This window comes from Typopeltis vanoorti, chromosome 21 (genome assembly GCF_054136105.1).
Source record: "Typopeltis vanoorti isolate ZY-2024b chromosome 21, IOZ_Tvanoo_1.0, whole genome shotgun sequence".
Classification (NCBI taxonomy): domain Eukaryota; kingdom Metazoa; phylum Arthropoda; class Arachnida; order Uropygi; family Thelyphonidae; genus Typopeltis; species Typopeltis vanoorti.
In genome coordinates, this window is record NC_143569.1 from 41,070,749 (window position 1) to 41,088,923 (window position 18,175).

Here is an 18,175-nt window from a genome sequence, read left to right on the forward strand (position 1 = left end):
GCTTCCAATATTTCATCTCAGTCACTGGTACATCTTCAGGGAGTACAAATAATACACATACACAGACAACACAATCCTCAATGAAACACGTAGGTGACTCAAAAGTCCTATCTAGGTGGTGCATCCTCTATAGGCATTTGTAGGCAGCCTAGGATGTAAATTGGGACCTCTGACGATTATTGTTTCCCAAATTTTGGGAAGTTTCATGCATCCATATTATTTAAATTAGGTTGATTTCTGAGTGCCACTGCAGATTCAAAAACAGTCTTTCCTTTTTAAATTTACTAATGGTGGAGCATGGTGGTTTTCTTCCAGAAGATCCTGTGAATGGTATCCAATGCATCATCTGCAAGCTCGCTTATTTGGATACCACTCACAGGATCCTGGGATCACACGAGAATCACAAGATCCTCACAGGAACATAACCTAATGTTTTAGATTAAATTACAAAACTGAAATACAATACAGATTTCCTCGTTTCATTTCTAATTTCTATTAAGTCAATCCTACCCACCAAAAAGTTTTCAATTAATAATACATCAGCACTCTAGGTGAAATAAGAATCAAATAATCCAACTCAGCTCTAGAAAACAATAATGGAACTTTCGCAAGTTCATAGGCAGGATGGTGGTCTCACATTAATATATAAAATTAATGTACCACCTAAAAGCATTCACAAGCATTTATATCACAGTGGAATTTGAACCCATGTCCTACAGTCTGGAGAACAGATGCTATCTCCTCTAACAACCATGTTGCACAGAGAATATAAAATAACGCATTTTTCTCTATATCTAAAATGTAAACATGTAAAAACGGCTGCCTACTTTTGACATTGCTGACTGCATCGTATTTTCCCGATTATAGCCCTATTTTTTTTCATATATAAGTGTAGAAACTGCACCTACGTGTAAACCTGACTTGGAAACTTGTAATAGAGCACGAATTATATATATAACTCAATAAATGGTATAATTTGTACGAGAAAAATATAAGAGCACAGACCAATGAAATCATTTAGTTATGTATTACATCAATATTTTTTATCCACACAGCAAAAATATTGCATAACAGTTTTGCAGTCTTGTATTTACGCGTATGTATAACAGTTGTAGTTTAACTCACCATCATCTGAGTTGTCTTCTGTACCATTAAGTCGCTTATTTACTTGATCAGGAAAATATTTCTTTATTTCCTTCCATCTCCTCTGATTAAGTAAAGTATTTTCACGGGTTGCTTTTCTAACCCAACTCGATATGCGTCTTCGACACACAGGACAAGCCAGGTTGATCTTACGTACATTATTCTGGAAACATGACATACACATTTCGTGAGTACAAGGCATCGTAACCGGTTCGATAAGTATACTTAAACATATTGGACATTCCACATCACTTAAAGTTATTTTTTTTTTCGTTTTAGATCTTTTGGAACCAAGCCTTTCACTATTCCGCATAATCGTCGCCATATCTACAAAGTTCCCGCGTTTACGAAGAGTTTGATTGTAAACATCTTGAATTAAAGCGACTCCTAATCAACATATTACATTTCATTATAATCTACGAGAATTTAATTAATAACTAATAACTGTGGATTTTTCTGATATTCAATAGCTATTTTCTAAAAAAAAAATGTAAGCGTGGTACTTTTTTTATCAAACCACGAAAGTAAATAAAAATTAATAACCTGTGCACCAAGAACATAACTCATAATAGCAATAACTGATAAAATGAAATATTAGTTGACGTAAATAACATAAATTTATTTCCAAGATTTCATATGGTCATTCGCCTCAGACAGATCTGAAATTAAAATTTATTATTAACAAATGACAGTTACTTTAAAATAAAAATAAACCCTTTCTCCTCCCTTTTATTATTTTGTTCAGGGTTCAGTCCTTGGGTCATTGTTGTTCAATCTATACATTAATGACATTAGTAAGAGTCTAACAGATGTGTTTGCTGATGATGGGAAGAAGGCAGGGCAATCAAGGATGGTACTGATATACAGCACTTACAAAATCATTTGAACAGGGGGGAAATTTGGATCACCGAAAATGACTATCAGTTTAATGTTAGTGAGTGTAAAGTTATGCACTTGAAATGATTTGATTTCCAGCGGCATATGATATTAGCTGGGTTATGCTACAAGAAACTGATGAGACTAGGGATCCTAGCGTAATGGTCGATAGGAATTTGAAGGTCAAACAAAAGTTGCAAATACTCAGATGCTAATTGCGATGTTGAAGCGAACCTTGCATTTTAGGATAAGTACCATAAGTCATTTGACCTCTATATACGGCCATCATAAGTCCGCACATGGATTATGTGCTCAGATTTGGTCTCCCGAGTTCCAAGGTGCTAAAGAAACTGTGGAGAGGGTGCAAAGAAGTTACAAAGATTATTGGGGATTATGAGAGTTTGATTACAGAGCCTGTGTAGCTCAGTGGAAGTGGTGCTTGCTCTCCTCGGCACTAGGCCGCCCGAAGAAAGAGCGTTGGGAATTCGATACCAGTCTCCGACTACAGGAACTTTTTCTAAGCCTCTTTTCGACCGGTTCCCGAGTTATTCGATCTCTGCTATGGGCAAGATGGTGTTTGCTCCGTGTAAGTCGGGTTTTTCGTCCCGTAAACTCAAGAAAATCGACCGTAGAACCCACACTATTTCAGACATTAAAATTATTGTGTTAGGGTAAGGGACCACGAGATGGCTCTACTTGTTAGCCATCTCTTCACTGTGTATCACTCATAATTAGTATAGTCTTGGGACGGCTATCTCTTAGTGGCTGCCGGTGGAGTGAACTGCCCACTCAGTCTTCATAAGCTAGATAGGGTTAAAAGACCTGTTCTACTCCCTCTATAAGGGAATAAAAGGTGTTAGCTGATTTATTTATTTTAACAAAAAATACAACCATAGAAAACATCATCACAAATCCAACCAATTAAGTCCCAAAATCGCCACGAACATTAATTCTTACCAAAAAAAAATCCACATCCACTTCACCAACACCGGTGGCCTAAATAGCAATATAAACGATGTGCACCACCACTTATAATCATCTAAACCAGAATTACTATTCCTATCAAAATCCCAACTGGCAACCTCAACAGCCACTACTGCCCAAACTACACATTACACAATTCTTTCTATCACAAGGGTGGCACTTGTTCATTTATCAGAAGTGACATATAATGACAGAGATTGCAAAACCTCTCATCACCCAGTGTTTGATCTGCTATGGCTCAAAATATTCCTCCCAAATCAACCTGCCATTTTCATATGTTCTCACTCTCTATTCACTCTTCACTCAGACCTATTCAACTATCTCTATCTCTCTAAAGCTCGACTTCCTACTGTCACACCTCCTTGACCTCTTCCTCACAACAAGCTCCCCTTCAAAGTAAGTTAGCATTAGCAATGACTTATCACAGATCACGAATCTCCCTACCAGAATACCTGACAACCCCTCCTTGACCTCTTCCTCACAACAAGCTCCCCTTCCAAGAAAGTTCTCCACAGGGTAGCTCAGATCACAACCTCATACAAGTCTTTTTTTGCCACAGAACAATCTTCACCCACCAGTTCTCAGTCTCGTGTTCATTAGCACTACAAGAGTGCCAAATGAAACGACCTCTGTCACTTCTATTCCTCCTTTCTATGGTCAGACTACTGCTTCAGTTCTTCTAATCCAAACTCCTGCTCGAACCGAATAACAGAAATCATCTTCACAGGAATGAAGGCTTTCAAAACTTTTTCTACTCCAAATTCTCAGCCACTATTCAAGTCTTGGTTCTCAAAAAAAGTGTACCATTGCAGCAAAAGAAAAAACTACTGCATAATGGCTCAGCAACAAAAGTCCAGCTGCTCAATCCGTCTATACTGCAGCTCGCAACAGTTATTAAAGATCATCACCTATAATCAAAATCAGATTCTGAAAGAGCCAAATGTTGCAAACTCGACTCCTGCCCAAATGGTTGTTGCGTCTTCTGGTCCCTTGAGTGCATCTTTTGCCCATCCAGGTTTCCATTGCTCTCACATCTGGATAGCATAATTACTTCAAATAAAGACAAGACCAAATCACCAGCATCAACCTTCTCTTCCAATTCCTGCATTGATGACCTGGGTAAGGTTGCCTCCACTCAACCATGAACTTCACTCTCCATGTTATCCATATTCTTCTGCCAGAAAGAAATCCGAAGAATCCTTAATAACTTGGACACAAACAAGACATCTGGTATTCTATCCTGTATTGCCTCTTCAATATATCGTATTCAACTAGCATCTACCCTACAACATGGAAAGAGGTCCACATCTAGCCCATCCCAAAGAAAGGTGATAAAACTCAACCAGCGAACTACCGTCCAACTGCTGTCACTTCTGTTCTCTTTAAAATTGTGGAGAAGGTGACCAACAACAACCCTTGAACCACATACAGATCTACCAACTAATTAGTACAGATTCCGTTACTTGTCATCTACAACTGATCTTGCTTTCACCACTCACTTCTGGACTCAAACCATGGAAAATTCTTGAGAAACTGACGTGATTTCAAAGGCATTTTATCGAATTTGGGTCAGGGGCTACTTAACAAACTGCATCCTATCGTCTGACTTCCTCTGAAACAAGATCGCCAGTTTTCTCAGTGGCTGCTCAATTGGTGTCATAGCGGACTATTTCTTCTCCTCAGATTCTCCCATTCCAATGCAGGATTACCTCAGAATTCATTCTTTCACCCGCTTTCTTCGTTTTTATATAAATAAACTGCTCTCACAGACTTCCAATCCTATCCATAGCTTTGCTGTTACAGTACACTCAATTCCTCCTATTCATTTGACAAACCTCTTAGTGCTCAAGTATTAAAATCTCAAGATCTATTACAACCATTAGCCTAAACTGCGACATCCAAGATATATCACATTAGGACAAGGATACCCTTGTAGACTTCAATTTTACCAAAACTGAGTCCTGTTTGATCTGTCGCAAGAATGAGCTCACATCCCTTCAACTTACCTTAGATATCTAAACAAGATCAGATATCCCTTCTTGGACTGACGTATATCTTCGATCTTTTCTGGTATGAACACATTTCAACTATGGCTCCTGCAGCCACGAAAAGAGGGGATTTCAGCTAATTAATGACGGAGAGGCCCTCCCTGTCTCTCACAAATCCACTTCATTCCCTCCTTCACATACGTTCAGTTTCTTACATGTGCCTCTTCTACAGATATTTTCATGCACAAACTCTACTGCTAAATTGGCAATAATTATTCCTCCAATTTCCTCCAAAATCAGCCACTACTGACCTACATTCTTTTACAGTCTGTCTTGAAACTCAACATACCAACTTTACTGCTTCCTCTTTCATTCCATTTACATCTGTTCTTTCAAATAGACTTCCCATTCTGCTTTCCCCAAGGAATACATCCTTCAGCTGTTCAAACAAAATGCGAACAGATTCCTCCTCTCTTTTCCTCTTGCCCACACACACAGCACTAATTTGCTATAGGTCTTGTCAGGGGCGGCTCGTGCATAGGCACTGCGAAACTGCAGCACCCCCAATTTTTCTCGATATATAAATATATTATTATTATTATTATTATTATTATTATTATTATTATTATTATTATTATTATTATTATTATTATTATTATTGTTCCGGGCAAGGAGTCGACAGACTCATCGAGGGAGGCCCTAACATCATGTCAAGAACAACTATTCGACATTGACACAGTATCTATCATACCTTGCCTTGAACTCATTCACGGTCGTAGCACCCACAACAGACTCTGGAAGCTTATTCCACTCATTCACCACTCTCCAAGTAAAAAACCTAGCTCTAACACCCTTGTCAATCACGCTCTTGCCCGGCTTCCATGCATGGCCCCTAGTCCTCCCACCACCAGTCATATTTTCAAAAATATCTTCTGGATCAATCTTATAGAAACCCTTCAGTAATTTGAATGTCTCAATCATATCACCCCTCCTTCGCCTATCGTCCAATCTCTGCAACCCACAAATCTTCAACCTATTCTCATAAGGTTCATTCCACAGACCGTCTATCATCTTGGTCACTCGTCTCTGGATCCTATAGAGACGCGTGACCAAGACAAATATAAATAAATTAATATATTTATTAATTTATTTATTGCTTGTAATATTTAATTTTATCATCAACAATCCTATACAATTCTCTTATTTTGTATAAAAAATAATAAAAATCTATCTTGTAGCACTTAGAAGAGCGAAGCACGCTAGCAGCACTGTGTTTGCCACAGTGTCATATTGCTTGTATTTGCTACGCGCGCAGTTCCAAGTTGTTTACATGCAGTTTGCGCCAGTAGTATAGTGTTCGTAGTGTGCTTATCGTGTTTACTCCGTCTCTTTAAATATTTGGACATCACAATTAAAAGATTTAATTTAATGTCCAAAAATTGAAAATCCATTCCTTTAATGACAATTAAAGGAATTGATTTTATTTTTAAGTAATTTTGAATTATACCAAACTGTATAATTTTATCGATAATAAACAATATTTTTTCATGTTTAATTTTTTTTTAACAGTAATTTTGATATTTTATCCAAACACATATACACTGTACTTACAGTGTGTATGTATATTTCGAAAGTTACAGCATCTCCAGAATTTCAAGCCACGAGCCGCCACTTGGACTTGTAGTCTATAGGCGTTGATCCACACATTCATGTGTGGACCAGATATAAAACAGTCACTTCTTGGCTCATTTTTTTTCTTTTACATGCACTGCATGTAAAGAAGTTAACGCAAACCATAGTGTGAGAAACAATAGTCATGGCTCCATCCTTAATAAGATGTAGGACCTCATTTTTCTTCATGATTATAGCAATCCTACGGGCATAATTTCCATAAGAGTATGCAATCGAGTGGAATTTTGCACCATCCTTCCTATAGGCATGTAATCAGGTCCTGAACTGTTGTGGGGAAGACGTCCTTTGACCTCACCCGGGCTCCACAGTTCATCCCACAGATGATCAATAATCTTCATATCAGATTTCTGTGGAGCCCAGTCAAATGTTGTTATGTTAATGTCCACAAATCATTCAGTTAGAGTAACAGTTTTATGACATCGTGCATTGTCTTGCTGAAACAGATAATGGTCAATGGTTAATTCCGTAGAAACTCCAGAAAGTAGGAACCATTGCATTGTCAAGAATGTTCAGCTATCTATCTGAGTTCAATGTTTGGGCACAAACAGAGGTCCGAGGCCAATCCAAAAAGAAAAGCACAACCATGCTGAAGATTATGACAAGCTGAGAAGTCAACTTTCATCAATGCTATGGCATGAGAATTTAAAGGTGAGAGATGTTGATGATGCGTGGGAGATTGTCCAGGAGTATTTAAAGAAAGCTGAATACGTGTATTCCCAGTCAGAAGGAGAAATCAAGTAGGAGTAAGATGGATGAATAATATTATTAAGCAAGAGTTGCAGATAAAGAAAAGGTTGTGGAGGAAGTATAAAGAAAACGGTGATCAGCATTCCCATGAGCAGTATAATGTACAAGCAAAGAGAGTCACCTGTACGGTAAGGAAAGCCAAAGCTAATTTTGAGAGGAAACTAGCTGATGAATCCAAAAGAAACCCTATGGAGTTCTTTTGCTATGTGGCAAGTAAAAGGAAGAATAACCATGGAAAGATTACTTTAAAAAGTGTTGATGATAGAGAAATAACCGAAGCAAATCAAATAGTTGAGTTGCTTAGTGATCATTTTGCAAAAGTGTACTATCTTGGTTGCGATAGTGCAATCTCAAATGTGCCATTGACTGATGAGAGTATAGAGATAGACGAAATATAGGTGCTTAATATATTACTGAACCTTAATGCTAACACTGCCATTTTGTTAGATGGCATATCGGCCCATTACGAGAATGTGCAATAGAATTAGCGCTTCCTCTAACCAGGCTGTTTAATTTAAGCTTCAGTTGTGGTAAAGTACCAATAGAGTGGAAAGAGGGGAAAATAGTTCCACTGCACAAGGGAGGCTCCAAGACTGAGGTTGCAAATTATAGACCAATCAATATATCTGGAGTGGTGGTTAAGGTTTTGGAGAAATTGGTAAAAATTAGAATTCAGGATCTGGTGGACAGCAATATGACACTTTATAAGGAACAACATGGTTTTGCGAAAGGTAGGTTAAAGGAAATCCTTACTCAGTGATACTGCTGGACTTTGCAAAGGCATTCGACAAGATTCCACATGGAACTCTGTTGCATAAATTAGAGCAAATGGGTATGGATTCGAAGATGGTTATTTGGATTAGAGGATGGCTGGTGATAGATATCAAAGAGTGGTTTAAGGAGGAGCTGAGTCCAGGAGAAGGCAAGTGACTAGTGGCGTACCTCAAGGCTCAGTGCTTGGTCCTGTATTGTTTAATTTGTACATCAATGATATTTGGAATACTTTGAAGGGAAATGTCCACTTGTTTGCTGATAATGCGAAATTAGGAAGAGTAATAGTCAATTCAGATGATATAGATATCTTGCAGGATGACTTGAATAGGCTGGCGATATGGACTAAAGTAAATGGCTGTCAGTTTAACGTGGCTAAGTGCAAGGTGATGCACTTCGGGAGGATGAGATCACATGCTGTTTACTATATTAACGGAACTGAACTGCAAGGAGTTGACTAGGTAAGGCACTTGGGAGTCATTGTGGACAGAGAACTTAAGTTTAAAGGGCATATTGCAAAGATTTCCAAAACATCAAATCAAATTACATGGTTGTTGAAAAACACACTAACAAGCAGGAATAAGGAAGTTATTATTCCACTTTATAAGGGATTAATAAGACCACGTTTGGACTATTGTGCACAGATCTGGTCACCTGGATTTCTTGGTGATGAAGAAATGGTGGAGAGGATTCAGAGGCGAGTTACAAAGATTGTTGCAGGTCTGTGGGCTATTCCCTACCAGGATAGATTAAAGATCTGTGGGCTGGAAAAATTAGCTGATAGACGTAGGAGAGGAGATATGATAGAAGAAGCATATAAATTATTAAAGGGATTTTCTCCTGGACTTATTAAAGGGATTTTACAGGATTGATGCTGATGAGATTTTTAAGACCAGTGCAGGAAGAAGGGAGAGAACGAGGGGTCATCCCTGGAGATTATATACGAGTGTGTTTAACAAGGGTCATAGGACTAGATTTTTACTTGGAGGGTTGTGAAGGAGTGGAATGCGTTGCCAGAAGTGGTTGTGAATGCTTCATCTGTGAATGAATTTAAGGAGAAGTATGATAGGTATTGTGTGAATAATGGTTAGTGTGTCATCGTGGGGTCTCCCGCGATGAGTCTTTTGACTCCATGGAGACACCGTTATAATAATAATAATAATAATAATAATAATAATAATAATAATACTATCACACTGCCTCCTTCGAATTTCATAGTTGGAGTTACATACTCTGTTAAGAGATGTTCACCGGAAATCCTTCACACTCGCGCCCGTTCATCTGATCGATAAGGGTGTATTGTGATTTCTCGCTTCATAACGCAGCTCTCCACTATACACGCTCTTTGCACCACTGAAGACGATGCTGCATGTTGGTGCGGGTAATAGGCTTGGATATTGTTGCTGACCTACCGTAGAAACCCATGTGGTGAGCCTCGGTTCGGAATGTTTTTGAGCAGATTCGTGTTCCAGTCGCTGCCCGGAACGCCACATTCAATATATCGGCCGACGAATGTCGGTTTTTACATATTATCCTTCGTTGCACCCTATAGTGACGTTCGGTGAGTGTGGTGAGTCGTTCACCACGAGTAGCACTTGCAGTTGACTCACTGTGCCATTTCAATATGTATCACTGATAGGCTGCAACATGGCATTCTATCATAATGCTTGATTTAAACTCCGTGAGTTTCCTTCTCACATCTATTTCACCCAGACACAATTGTATTGACTTGGGGAATCACATTCCTCGAATTATACAGGCTACAAACACGTGACTCGTTAGTGTTACTATGCACATTGCCCATGGGGTGTCAGTTGACTTCTTTTCAAGCAGTGTATATGATATTTTTTCATTGTATTAGTAATAACTGAGGAATGCTCGGTTGGATGAGTACATAACATCTCTGTTTTCTGACCGTCTGGGTACAGTATTACCCTCAGAACGTAAATACTTTTGAATGTCATTAGATAGTTATGAATTTCCTCATCCAGTATAAAGCCACGACTCAATTTATGATTTGATTGTTTGGTGACAAGATTAATTGCTGGATTATAAGATTTTTTTTTTACTATTTATTTATTGTAAACATAAACCTCTAATGTACAGCATCAATACAGCATTAACCGGTTTTTGGTTCTCTGCAGTCAGACAAAGAGGTTACATGCTCATACTCTTGTTGAGGTATGTTACATCGAAATATCAGTTATAAGGTGAATTACATTTTTTTAATTAAAGCCATTAACAGTTATTTTGACATAATACTGTATAAGAACAAAATCTAACATGTATGTGTAAGAACATAACAGTTACTATAGGACAATATTAATAATAATATTTACATGAGGTTGACAGCTGATTAATATTCGCAATGTTAAGCACGAAAAAATCTTTCTTCCCCCTTTCCTTGGGAGGGGATGATGCCACTTCTATGCTGGAAAGTGGACTATGATGCAGTCTTCCTACTCAACCAGGAGTTGATTTCGTGGATTTTAGTCTTGGTGGAAAAGATCTAAGGTGTTGTTTCACCTGTGGTGGTGATGCTCGTTTAGGATCCGACTTCTCACCTTTTGTTTGAAGGCTGCAAGGAGTTGGTCAGCTACCTCTCTCTGTGAAGTTGCTGTGCTGTCTGGTCTTGTATGTCTGAGGTAGAAGCTGTATATTACCGCTTTCACAGAGATGAAGAGGTAATTGTAGAATGAATAATTATTTGACTCTACATGGACAAGTTGAAATACTCCTCTTCTGTATGAAGACTACCACAGGTGAGAGCTGACGTTTCCCTGATTAATTGGGTGTTGACTGGGCATTCCAAGTAGATATGCCGGACTGTTCCTGATTGGTCGCAGAACAGGCAGTTGTCTGAGACATCTGAGTTAAATTTTCGCAATATAGTTGGAGTGGGTTATACATTGTGCCACATTCTCCACTGAATATCTGCTTCAGGTTTAATGGCTCTTGTGCGATATGGTAGGTCTCATTGAAATAGTGTTTGATGAGACGGTGCAGCATTTTCCAATAAGGTGCTTTGGTTCGACTGTTGTGTTAGAGTGCTGTAGATTTTGTTGGTGTTGCTGAGTGTAAGTTTCTTCCATGAATTGTTAGTTCTTATCAGAAAGATAGGCGCCGGATCTTCTGACTTCAGAGGGATAAGCCCCACTTCCGTTATGCTATCATGCATAGCGGCCTTTACGGTGTGTAACTGCTCAGCCTGATTCCCGTATTCCAGGTTTTCGAGCGATTTTGGAAAGCGCCAGGTGAGGCTTGGAGAAAGAATGTCTCCCAAGATCCTCACACTTCCCCAGCTCCATGGAGGAAAGAAAATCTCTTTCTGAGTAATCGGGTTTCTTACCATCGTGTTGTGGAAGATGGGTTCCATGAGGATTTCAGGAAGTGATGCTGTCTTCACTATGTGCTGGAGGTTTAGCTTCTTCCATCGTAGAAGGGCATCTTTGTAGAAGTTTGTTAGATTACTGGCACGTGGACGGTTGTCATTCTTAAGGTTGTGGAGAGAGAGAGAGAGAGAGAGAGAGATAGACCTCTAGTGGCAGAAGCGAAAATATATTCAGTGATACATTTGTGTGATATTTCCTGTTGTAGGGTATTAAGGAGAAATTGAGTGCAGAACGTTGTTATCCTGTTGTCAATGGAGGTCAAGTTTTGTCCTCCATATTTGAGAGAAGTACATAGCTTGGAGTAGGAAAGCCAGTTTGTTTTGTTCCATATGAATCGATAGATGGTTGACTTTATTTGTTTGATGAATTGCACTGGTGGGTGAGAATCTTTAGTATATGCCAAAGGACACTGGTGGCTATTTGGTTGACAATTATTGTTCTCCCTCTTGTGGAGGCAGAGGCTCGTATTGCTTCCCACTTTCCTAGTACTTGCTTGAAACGTTTGTTTAGTGTTTCCCAGTTCTTATACACATAAGAGGGCGTGTTTCCTAGGTAAATCCCCAGGTATTTGTTTCCCTCTGCGGACCAGTTACCAGACATTGGGGAATCGGTTCGATTGGTCCATTTACCACATCACAGTCCTCTGGTTTTATATGCGTTTAGTTTGGCTCCTCAGGTTGCCTGGTATTGTTGGTATGCTGTTCGTATGTTATGGAAGTCCTCATCTTTGTGGGCTATGATTGTAACATCATCAGCATATGCTGTGAGGGTTATGGTTTGATAGGGAAGTTTAGGATGGGATGTCCTAAGCAGCATGCTGAGTCTACACAAAAAGGGCTCAATGGCAATTGTGTAAAGAGGACCCGAAAGTGGATAACCTTGTTTAGTACCTCTGCTGTATGGTACAGTTATGGTAAGCCTGTTGTTTATTTTCATTCAAAAGTGTGCCTTGTCATACAACATCTTAATAGAATGAATTATGCCTGAGCCAAGTCAAAAGCTTTCAAGCAGCTGAAGAGGTATAGGTGTTCAATGCGGTCGAAAGCTTTTCTTGGTCTAGTGTTACGAGACCCATTGTTTCACTGTTGTTGTTGGCTATGCTTATTAGATCCCTTATGAGGTGTAAGTTTTCGTGGATAAATCTTCCAGGGATGGAACAGCTCTGATGCCTATTTATTATTTCGCTCAGAGCGGGTTTAAGTTTGTTGGCAATGGCTTTCGATATTATTTTACAAGAATTGGATTATAAGAATAAATATATATAGAGATAGATAGATTAAATCTTCTGTTACCTTTTACTGCCAAAGAATAAGCAGAACTCCAGTCCTAACTTTTTGAAAATCTTAAGTAGCTGATCAAAGCTTTTAGAAGAGAGAGAGAGAGAGAGAGAGAGAGAGAGAGAGAGAGAAGGAGAAACAGAGAGAAACAGAGAAAGAGAGAGAGAGAGAGAGAGAAAAAAAAAACAGAGAGAGAGAGAAAAAAACAGAGAGAGAGAGAAAAAAACAAAGAGAGAGAAAGAAAGAGAGAGAGAGAGAGAGAGAGAGAGAGAGAAACAGAGAGAGAGAGAGAAAAAAACAAAGAGAGAGAGAGAAAGAGAGAGAGAGAGAGAGAGAGAAACAGAGAGAGAGAGAGAAAAAACAAAGAGAGAGATAGAAAGAGAGAGAGAGAGAGAGAGAGAGAATAACAGAGTAACAGAGAGAGAGAAACAAAGAGAGAGAGAGAGAGAGAGAGAAAGAGAGAATGACAAATCCAATCACAAGTATACTTTTTATCTGAATTATCTGAATTACGCTGAGTTCCCGACTTTTTGGCTGCATGTGCGATTAAAACTCATTTTTCTTGGATAAAAAAAAAACATATCTGCCAAAGACCAAAGTTCAACTTATAACTGTCTTTCCTTGGACAAGATATACTTACAGAAACAAACGTTATTTCACAGTGCAACACTAATTTTCTAAATAAGGTATAAAATAGATAAAAACCAGAATAGGAATTTTGAAAAGCTTAAGAATGCTTGGTCTACTCATTAACACTTACATAACATCAGTTAACTAAGACCATTTGTGAGTGCGAGTTACAATGTATATATTGTGATCTCACTCACAAGACGTCTTAGTAAATCAATGATACAGTAGCGCCATTTCTGGGATAAAGTTCTTTTGTACTTTTTTTAAATTCTGATAAATGGAGTAGCAGAGCTACTTTAGCCCACACACGTTTTTAAAAGCGGCAGAATCCCGTTTATATTCTTCAATCTTTCACTAATAGTTAGCTCAAGCTATCAATAAATCAAGGTTTTTCAGGAGAGGCTGAATGAAAAGATTTAGGGCCATACAATAATGGCGTGTGCTCTATGGTCGATTTTTGAGAGGCAGAGTTAAAACTCCGAGTTCCTAGGAAACTCGACTTGCCCATATCAAACATCGACTGACTCTAAACTGGACGAAGAAAGTCCTGGAAAAAATGTCTCTAGACGACTACAATCGAACCAATAATCCACCCATTCTTCTGGCAACTTGGTGCTTTAGAAGCAAATGTCACATCCGCAGAACTCTACAGGCAGTCATCACAGAGAAAAAAAAGTTTTTTCTTTGACATGTCAGTATTAAGCTTCTGGATTTGAGTTATGGTGGTTCTTTGTACTTCTAATGGATATTCGATTTCCTTCGATGTTGTCTTTGTTATTGTAATTTTATTGCAAATTAACATTTGCAATCTTAATGAGGACTGTAAATGTTAAATTAAGCAGATGAAGACCATCGAAGTTACGCCATATCATTTATTTCTCTATATTGGAATTTTCTGACCTAATCACCAATTCCAGTTAAGTGGGTTATCTCTTGTTTAGCTCATAGAATAAATAGCATCACCGTTTGCTACTAACTGCAGTAAATTCTTATTTCTGATATAGTGATCTGAGTCTTACGTATTGGATAATTTTCATTGCCTTATGTAACATTACTAGCATGTATACTCCACGTTTCAACTGACAAGAAAAGAAGATCAGGTTTAGCATCCAAGGGAGGATTCTGGTTTATCTGATCTATCAACTCTTGGTTGTAAGACTGCAAATTTTCGATATTTTGAATAAAAATGTTACAACAAATCCACACCTATTAAAATATTATCTGCAGTTGCTTTTTTTATCCAACTGCAGGAAGAAAACTTACTCCCTTTTAGAATAAGCGTTTGTGTTTCTAGTATAACACAAAATGATAACGTTAATTTGTGCCTTGTCGTGATCTTTCGAACAAAGGTTTTGATTTCCTCCAATACCAGTTTTTGTTTTTATTAATATCTTTACATAACCCTCAATGTTACACATCTAACCTTCAATGTTACACATCATATCTAACTATATCTTTCTTTCTGGAACTTCGCCTTCTTTGATATCGATAGCTGTAACCCTATTATTCTTCTAGTCCCGTCTGCTAATCTTCTTTGCAAATAACCAAACTATAACAGGCAGTTATCATGCATCTTGTCTCCAATTGGAATTTCCCTTAAATTTTCTCTAACAACTTGCACTTTAATAACTTTCTGATTCATTTGTTTGTTAATAACGCACTAATTAATTTGTTCTCAGTGTCTGTTTAGTTCTGGGGAAATATTGCTTACTTCCATAGAGCTAGGCTGCTCAGAGAAAGACCGTGACAATTAAAGCTCAGATTCTAGTCGCGATTAAAGAAACTTTTTTCATCTTTCCTGAGACAGTTGATCCTTGGCAGAGCCAACTAGGATTTTTTCTTCTGGAAACACACTGGGCATTTTCTGCTTTTTTTTTTTTTATGTAATTTCTTAATACATGTCAGAAAGTATTAGGAAATTTGTTATCAAGAGAATGAAAGTATAACCACCGATGAATTAAATTAGATGCAAGTTATTCATATAAAAGACTTTTATTCTTCTTTTTATCCTCCCCTTCATCTTCACATTCTTAAAATGTGAAGAAAATGTGAAATAGAAATACTGTTCCTATTTCTATGTATTCCAGAGACAATCTGCTTTTTTTTTTTTTTTTTGGAAGAAAAAATGCGTACGAAACTTTTTTGTTTTTGTTTATAAAAAAGCCTAAAGAAGTTACTCCAATTTAAAAAAAAATGGGCTCTTGTTTCTTGGGAAAGTGACTTATGATTAATCATTCGATCTAAAGAGCACACACACACACACACACACACACACACACACACACACACACACACACACACACACACACACTTTCTAACATAATTTATTCCTAAAGGAATCAGAGAGTTCTCTGCTGTTCAATAGCATGATGCTATTGAACTCATGCGATTAATGAATCAAGGCTTTCAAGAAAGAGAGAGGTTACAACAGACAGGCGCCTTCATCTTATCCTAAATCTTAACAGATATTGTGTTGAAACAGCGTGAAATTTACAGTTGATTTTTTGAATTGTATGGGGATATAAGCTCAAGTTTCTAGGAGAAAACCCCCACTAGCCTATGCCAAAAATCGACCAATTCGCGAACCTGAATAGAGGACTTTTATGCCAAAAGTCCTCTATTCAGTGACTATTCAGTGACTAGAATAGAACTTATAGCAGCCTCTTTGGGGATGTCTAGCGCTATGGAAGCAAACATCATTTCCTCATGACTGCGCAGGCACTGGTCAGAAGAAAACATGCAATTAACAGTCATCAGTGTGTTATCATTATATTATATTATTATAATTCGCCTAATTCATCATAGCATTCTAATAGTTTATTGCAACATCTGTTTATTCTTCATATTACATTTTCTTCTATTTCTGTCCATTTAATTGAGGAAAGACAGAAATTTCTCGCTTTCTCGAAAAATCTACAGCAGCGCTTTTGCGTGGATTCGATCATCTTCATGTAGGATGGGGCTCCTCCGCACATCGGTCGATCCGTACAGGAGGTTCTTCGAGAACATTTCACGGAAGCCAGAGTGATCAGCTGTGTATTTCACACCGCATTCCCCCGTTCATCTGTTCTAACACCCTGTGACTTCTGGCACTGGGAATTTTTTAGACAGGATTTATCGGGATCATCATGGTAACTTGCCAGCGCTGAAAGACAGCATAGCACTGCAAGTGCGCAATATCAGTCCCGATCAGCTGCGTTCTACTATTGAAAACACTGTACAAAGAATGAAGTTCGTGCATACCGGGAAGAGCAGCAAACTGAACAGTACAGCCCGTGAATGCAGAATGGAAGTGAATAAAAATGTTACTACATCTACATTTGGTACATCATACAGCGCTCCTAGGTGTTGATTTTTGGAACTACTTTTTTTTTTTTTTTCAGATATCGCTTCCTCATGACGCACAACGTATTTCTGAAAAGTTTCGCCATATTTGGATTACTGGGTGGTGCTCTACAATGCCTTAAACAGGGATAATTTAATTTTGATCACCTTGTATATAGCCTAAAGCCTCCGTTTTTTTTTTTAATATACAGTTAATTATATTTACATACCATATACCATATATATAATTATATAGCACACTTATTATATATTTAACAATCTATATATTCTACAAGATAAATCATTATATATATACATCTGTACAGCGAAATAACATTCACATGCAATGAAGTAGGAGAGCACTCTTTTTTCCTGCGGTAGGAGATCTGTTCCAAGTGACTCAGGTGCTGTTTCCTCTGATGGAGGTAGAGTTAGTATCTTTCCGAATTTACTTCCGATTTGCCCCATTTCCACTATGAGTGATGAAGGTGAGGTGTCGTTCTGTTGTTGGTTGGAGTGTTCATCTGATGTCCGGTTGGAGGTTAAGTGTCTCCATTCTTCTGTAGTCATTCTTCTGGACTGGACTGAATTGGTGATCTCCTCCTGGATGTAGTGATGTAATTTCGATATTATTCCGGGACTGTCTTCCCTTTCATACGCTTGGTCGCACCTGTGAGCCCAAATTGCGTACATCGTTAGGATTAGAACAATTATTTGCACTCTGTTTATATGTTTTCCTTTTAGCCAGAATAACATTTCTTCATTGATTACTTTGATTTCGGGAAGCCATCTTTTAACGGCTTTCCAAGTTACTTCTGCTTCCTTGCAATATAACATTAGGTGGTATAGTGTTTCCGGTTCCTGGCAAAACTGACATGTTGCATGCCCTTCAAGGGGTATACCTTTAGCCACTATCCACATCTTGGTTGGTAGGCTGGCATGGTGCACTTTAAAGAAGGTTTTATACCTTGGATGTATTGGGAACTTGAAGATATTGTTTAATACCGGACTGAGTGTGATTTGTCCTCTTCTTAATTCTCTATGTTGTGGTATGGGAATGGTTGTTCTGCTTAGTTTGTAGTATGTTGCTTTTGTTTTTTGACTTATTAAGGTTTCAGTGTTGATGCGCTCTGTTACAAATACGTATCCCTCCGCCATCTCTGTAAACATTCTGGGAACTCCTCCGTGAATCTCTGGCATTGTGTTGATTATTTTGTGTGGAAGGCATTTCTTAGGAATGCTATTGCATATCCGTGGTATGACTTAGTGTTTGCTGTTTCTGCAGTCTTCGCTCTGTTGATAACTGTTTTTAAGTGGATATTAAGTAGACCTAGACCTCCGGATTCTAATT

At 38.2% G+C, this 18,175-nt stretch overlaps 1 protein-coding gene across 1 annotated transcript in view; it reads right to left on the reverse strand.

Moving 5' to 3' along the window:
- LOC150094765 (uncharacterized) overlaps positions 1-1,468 on the reverse strand; it is a 98,450-nt gene extending 96,982 nt beyond the window's left edge. The window contains exon 1 of the mRNA XM_090411661.1: positions 1,126-1,468. Coding sequence (XP_090267787.1) covers positions 1,126-1,468 — 343 coding nt within the window. The remainder of the gene's footprint in view (positions 1-1,125) is intronic.
- Positions 1,469-18,175: the final 16,707 nt, after the last annotated feature.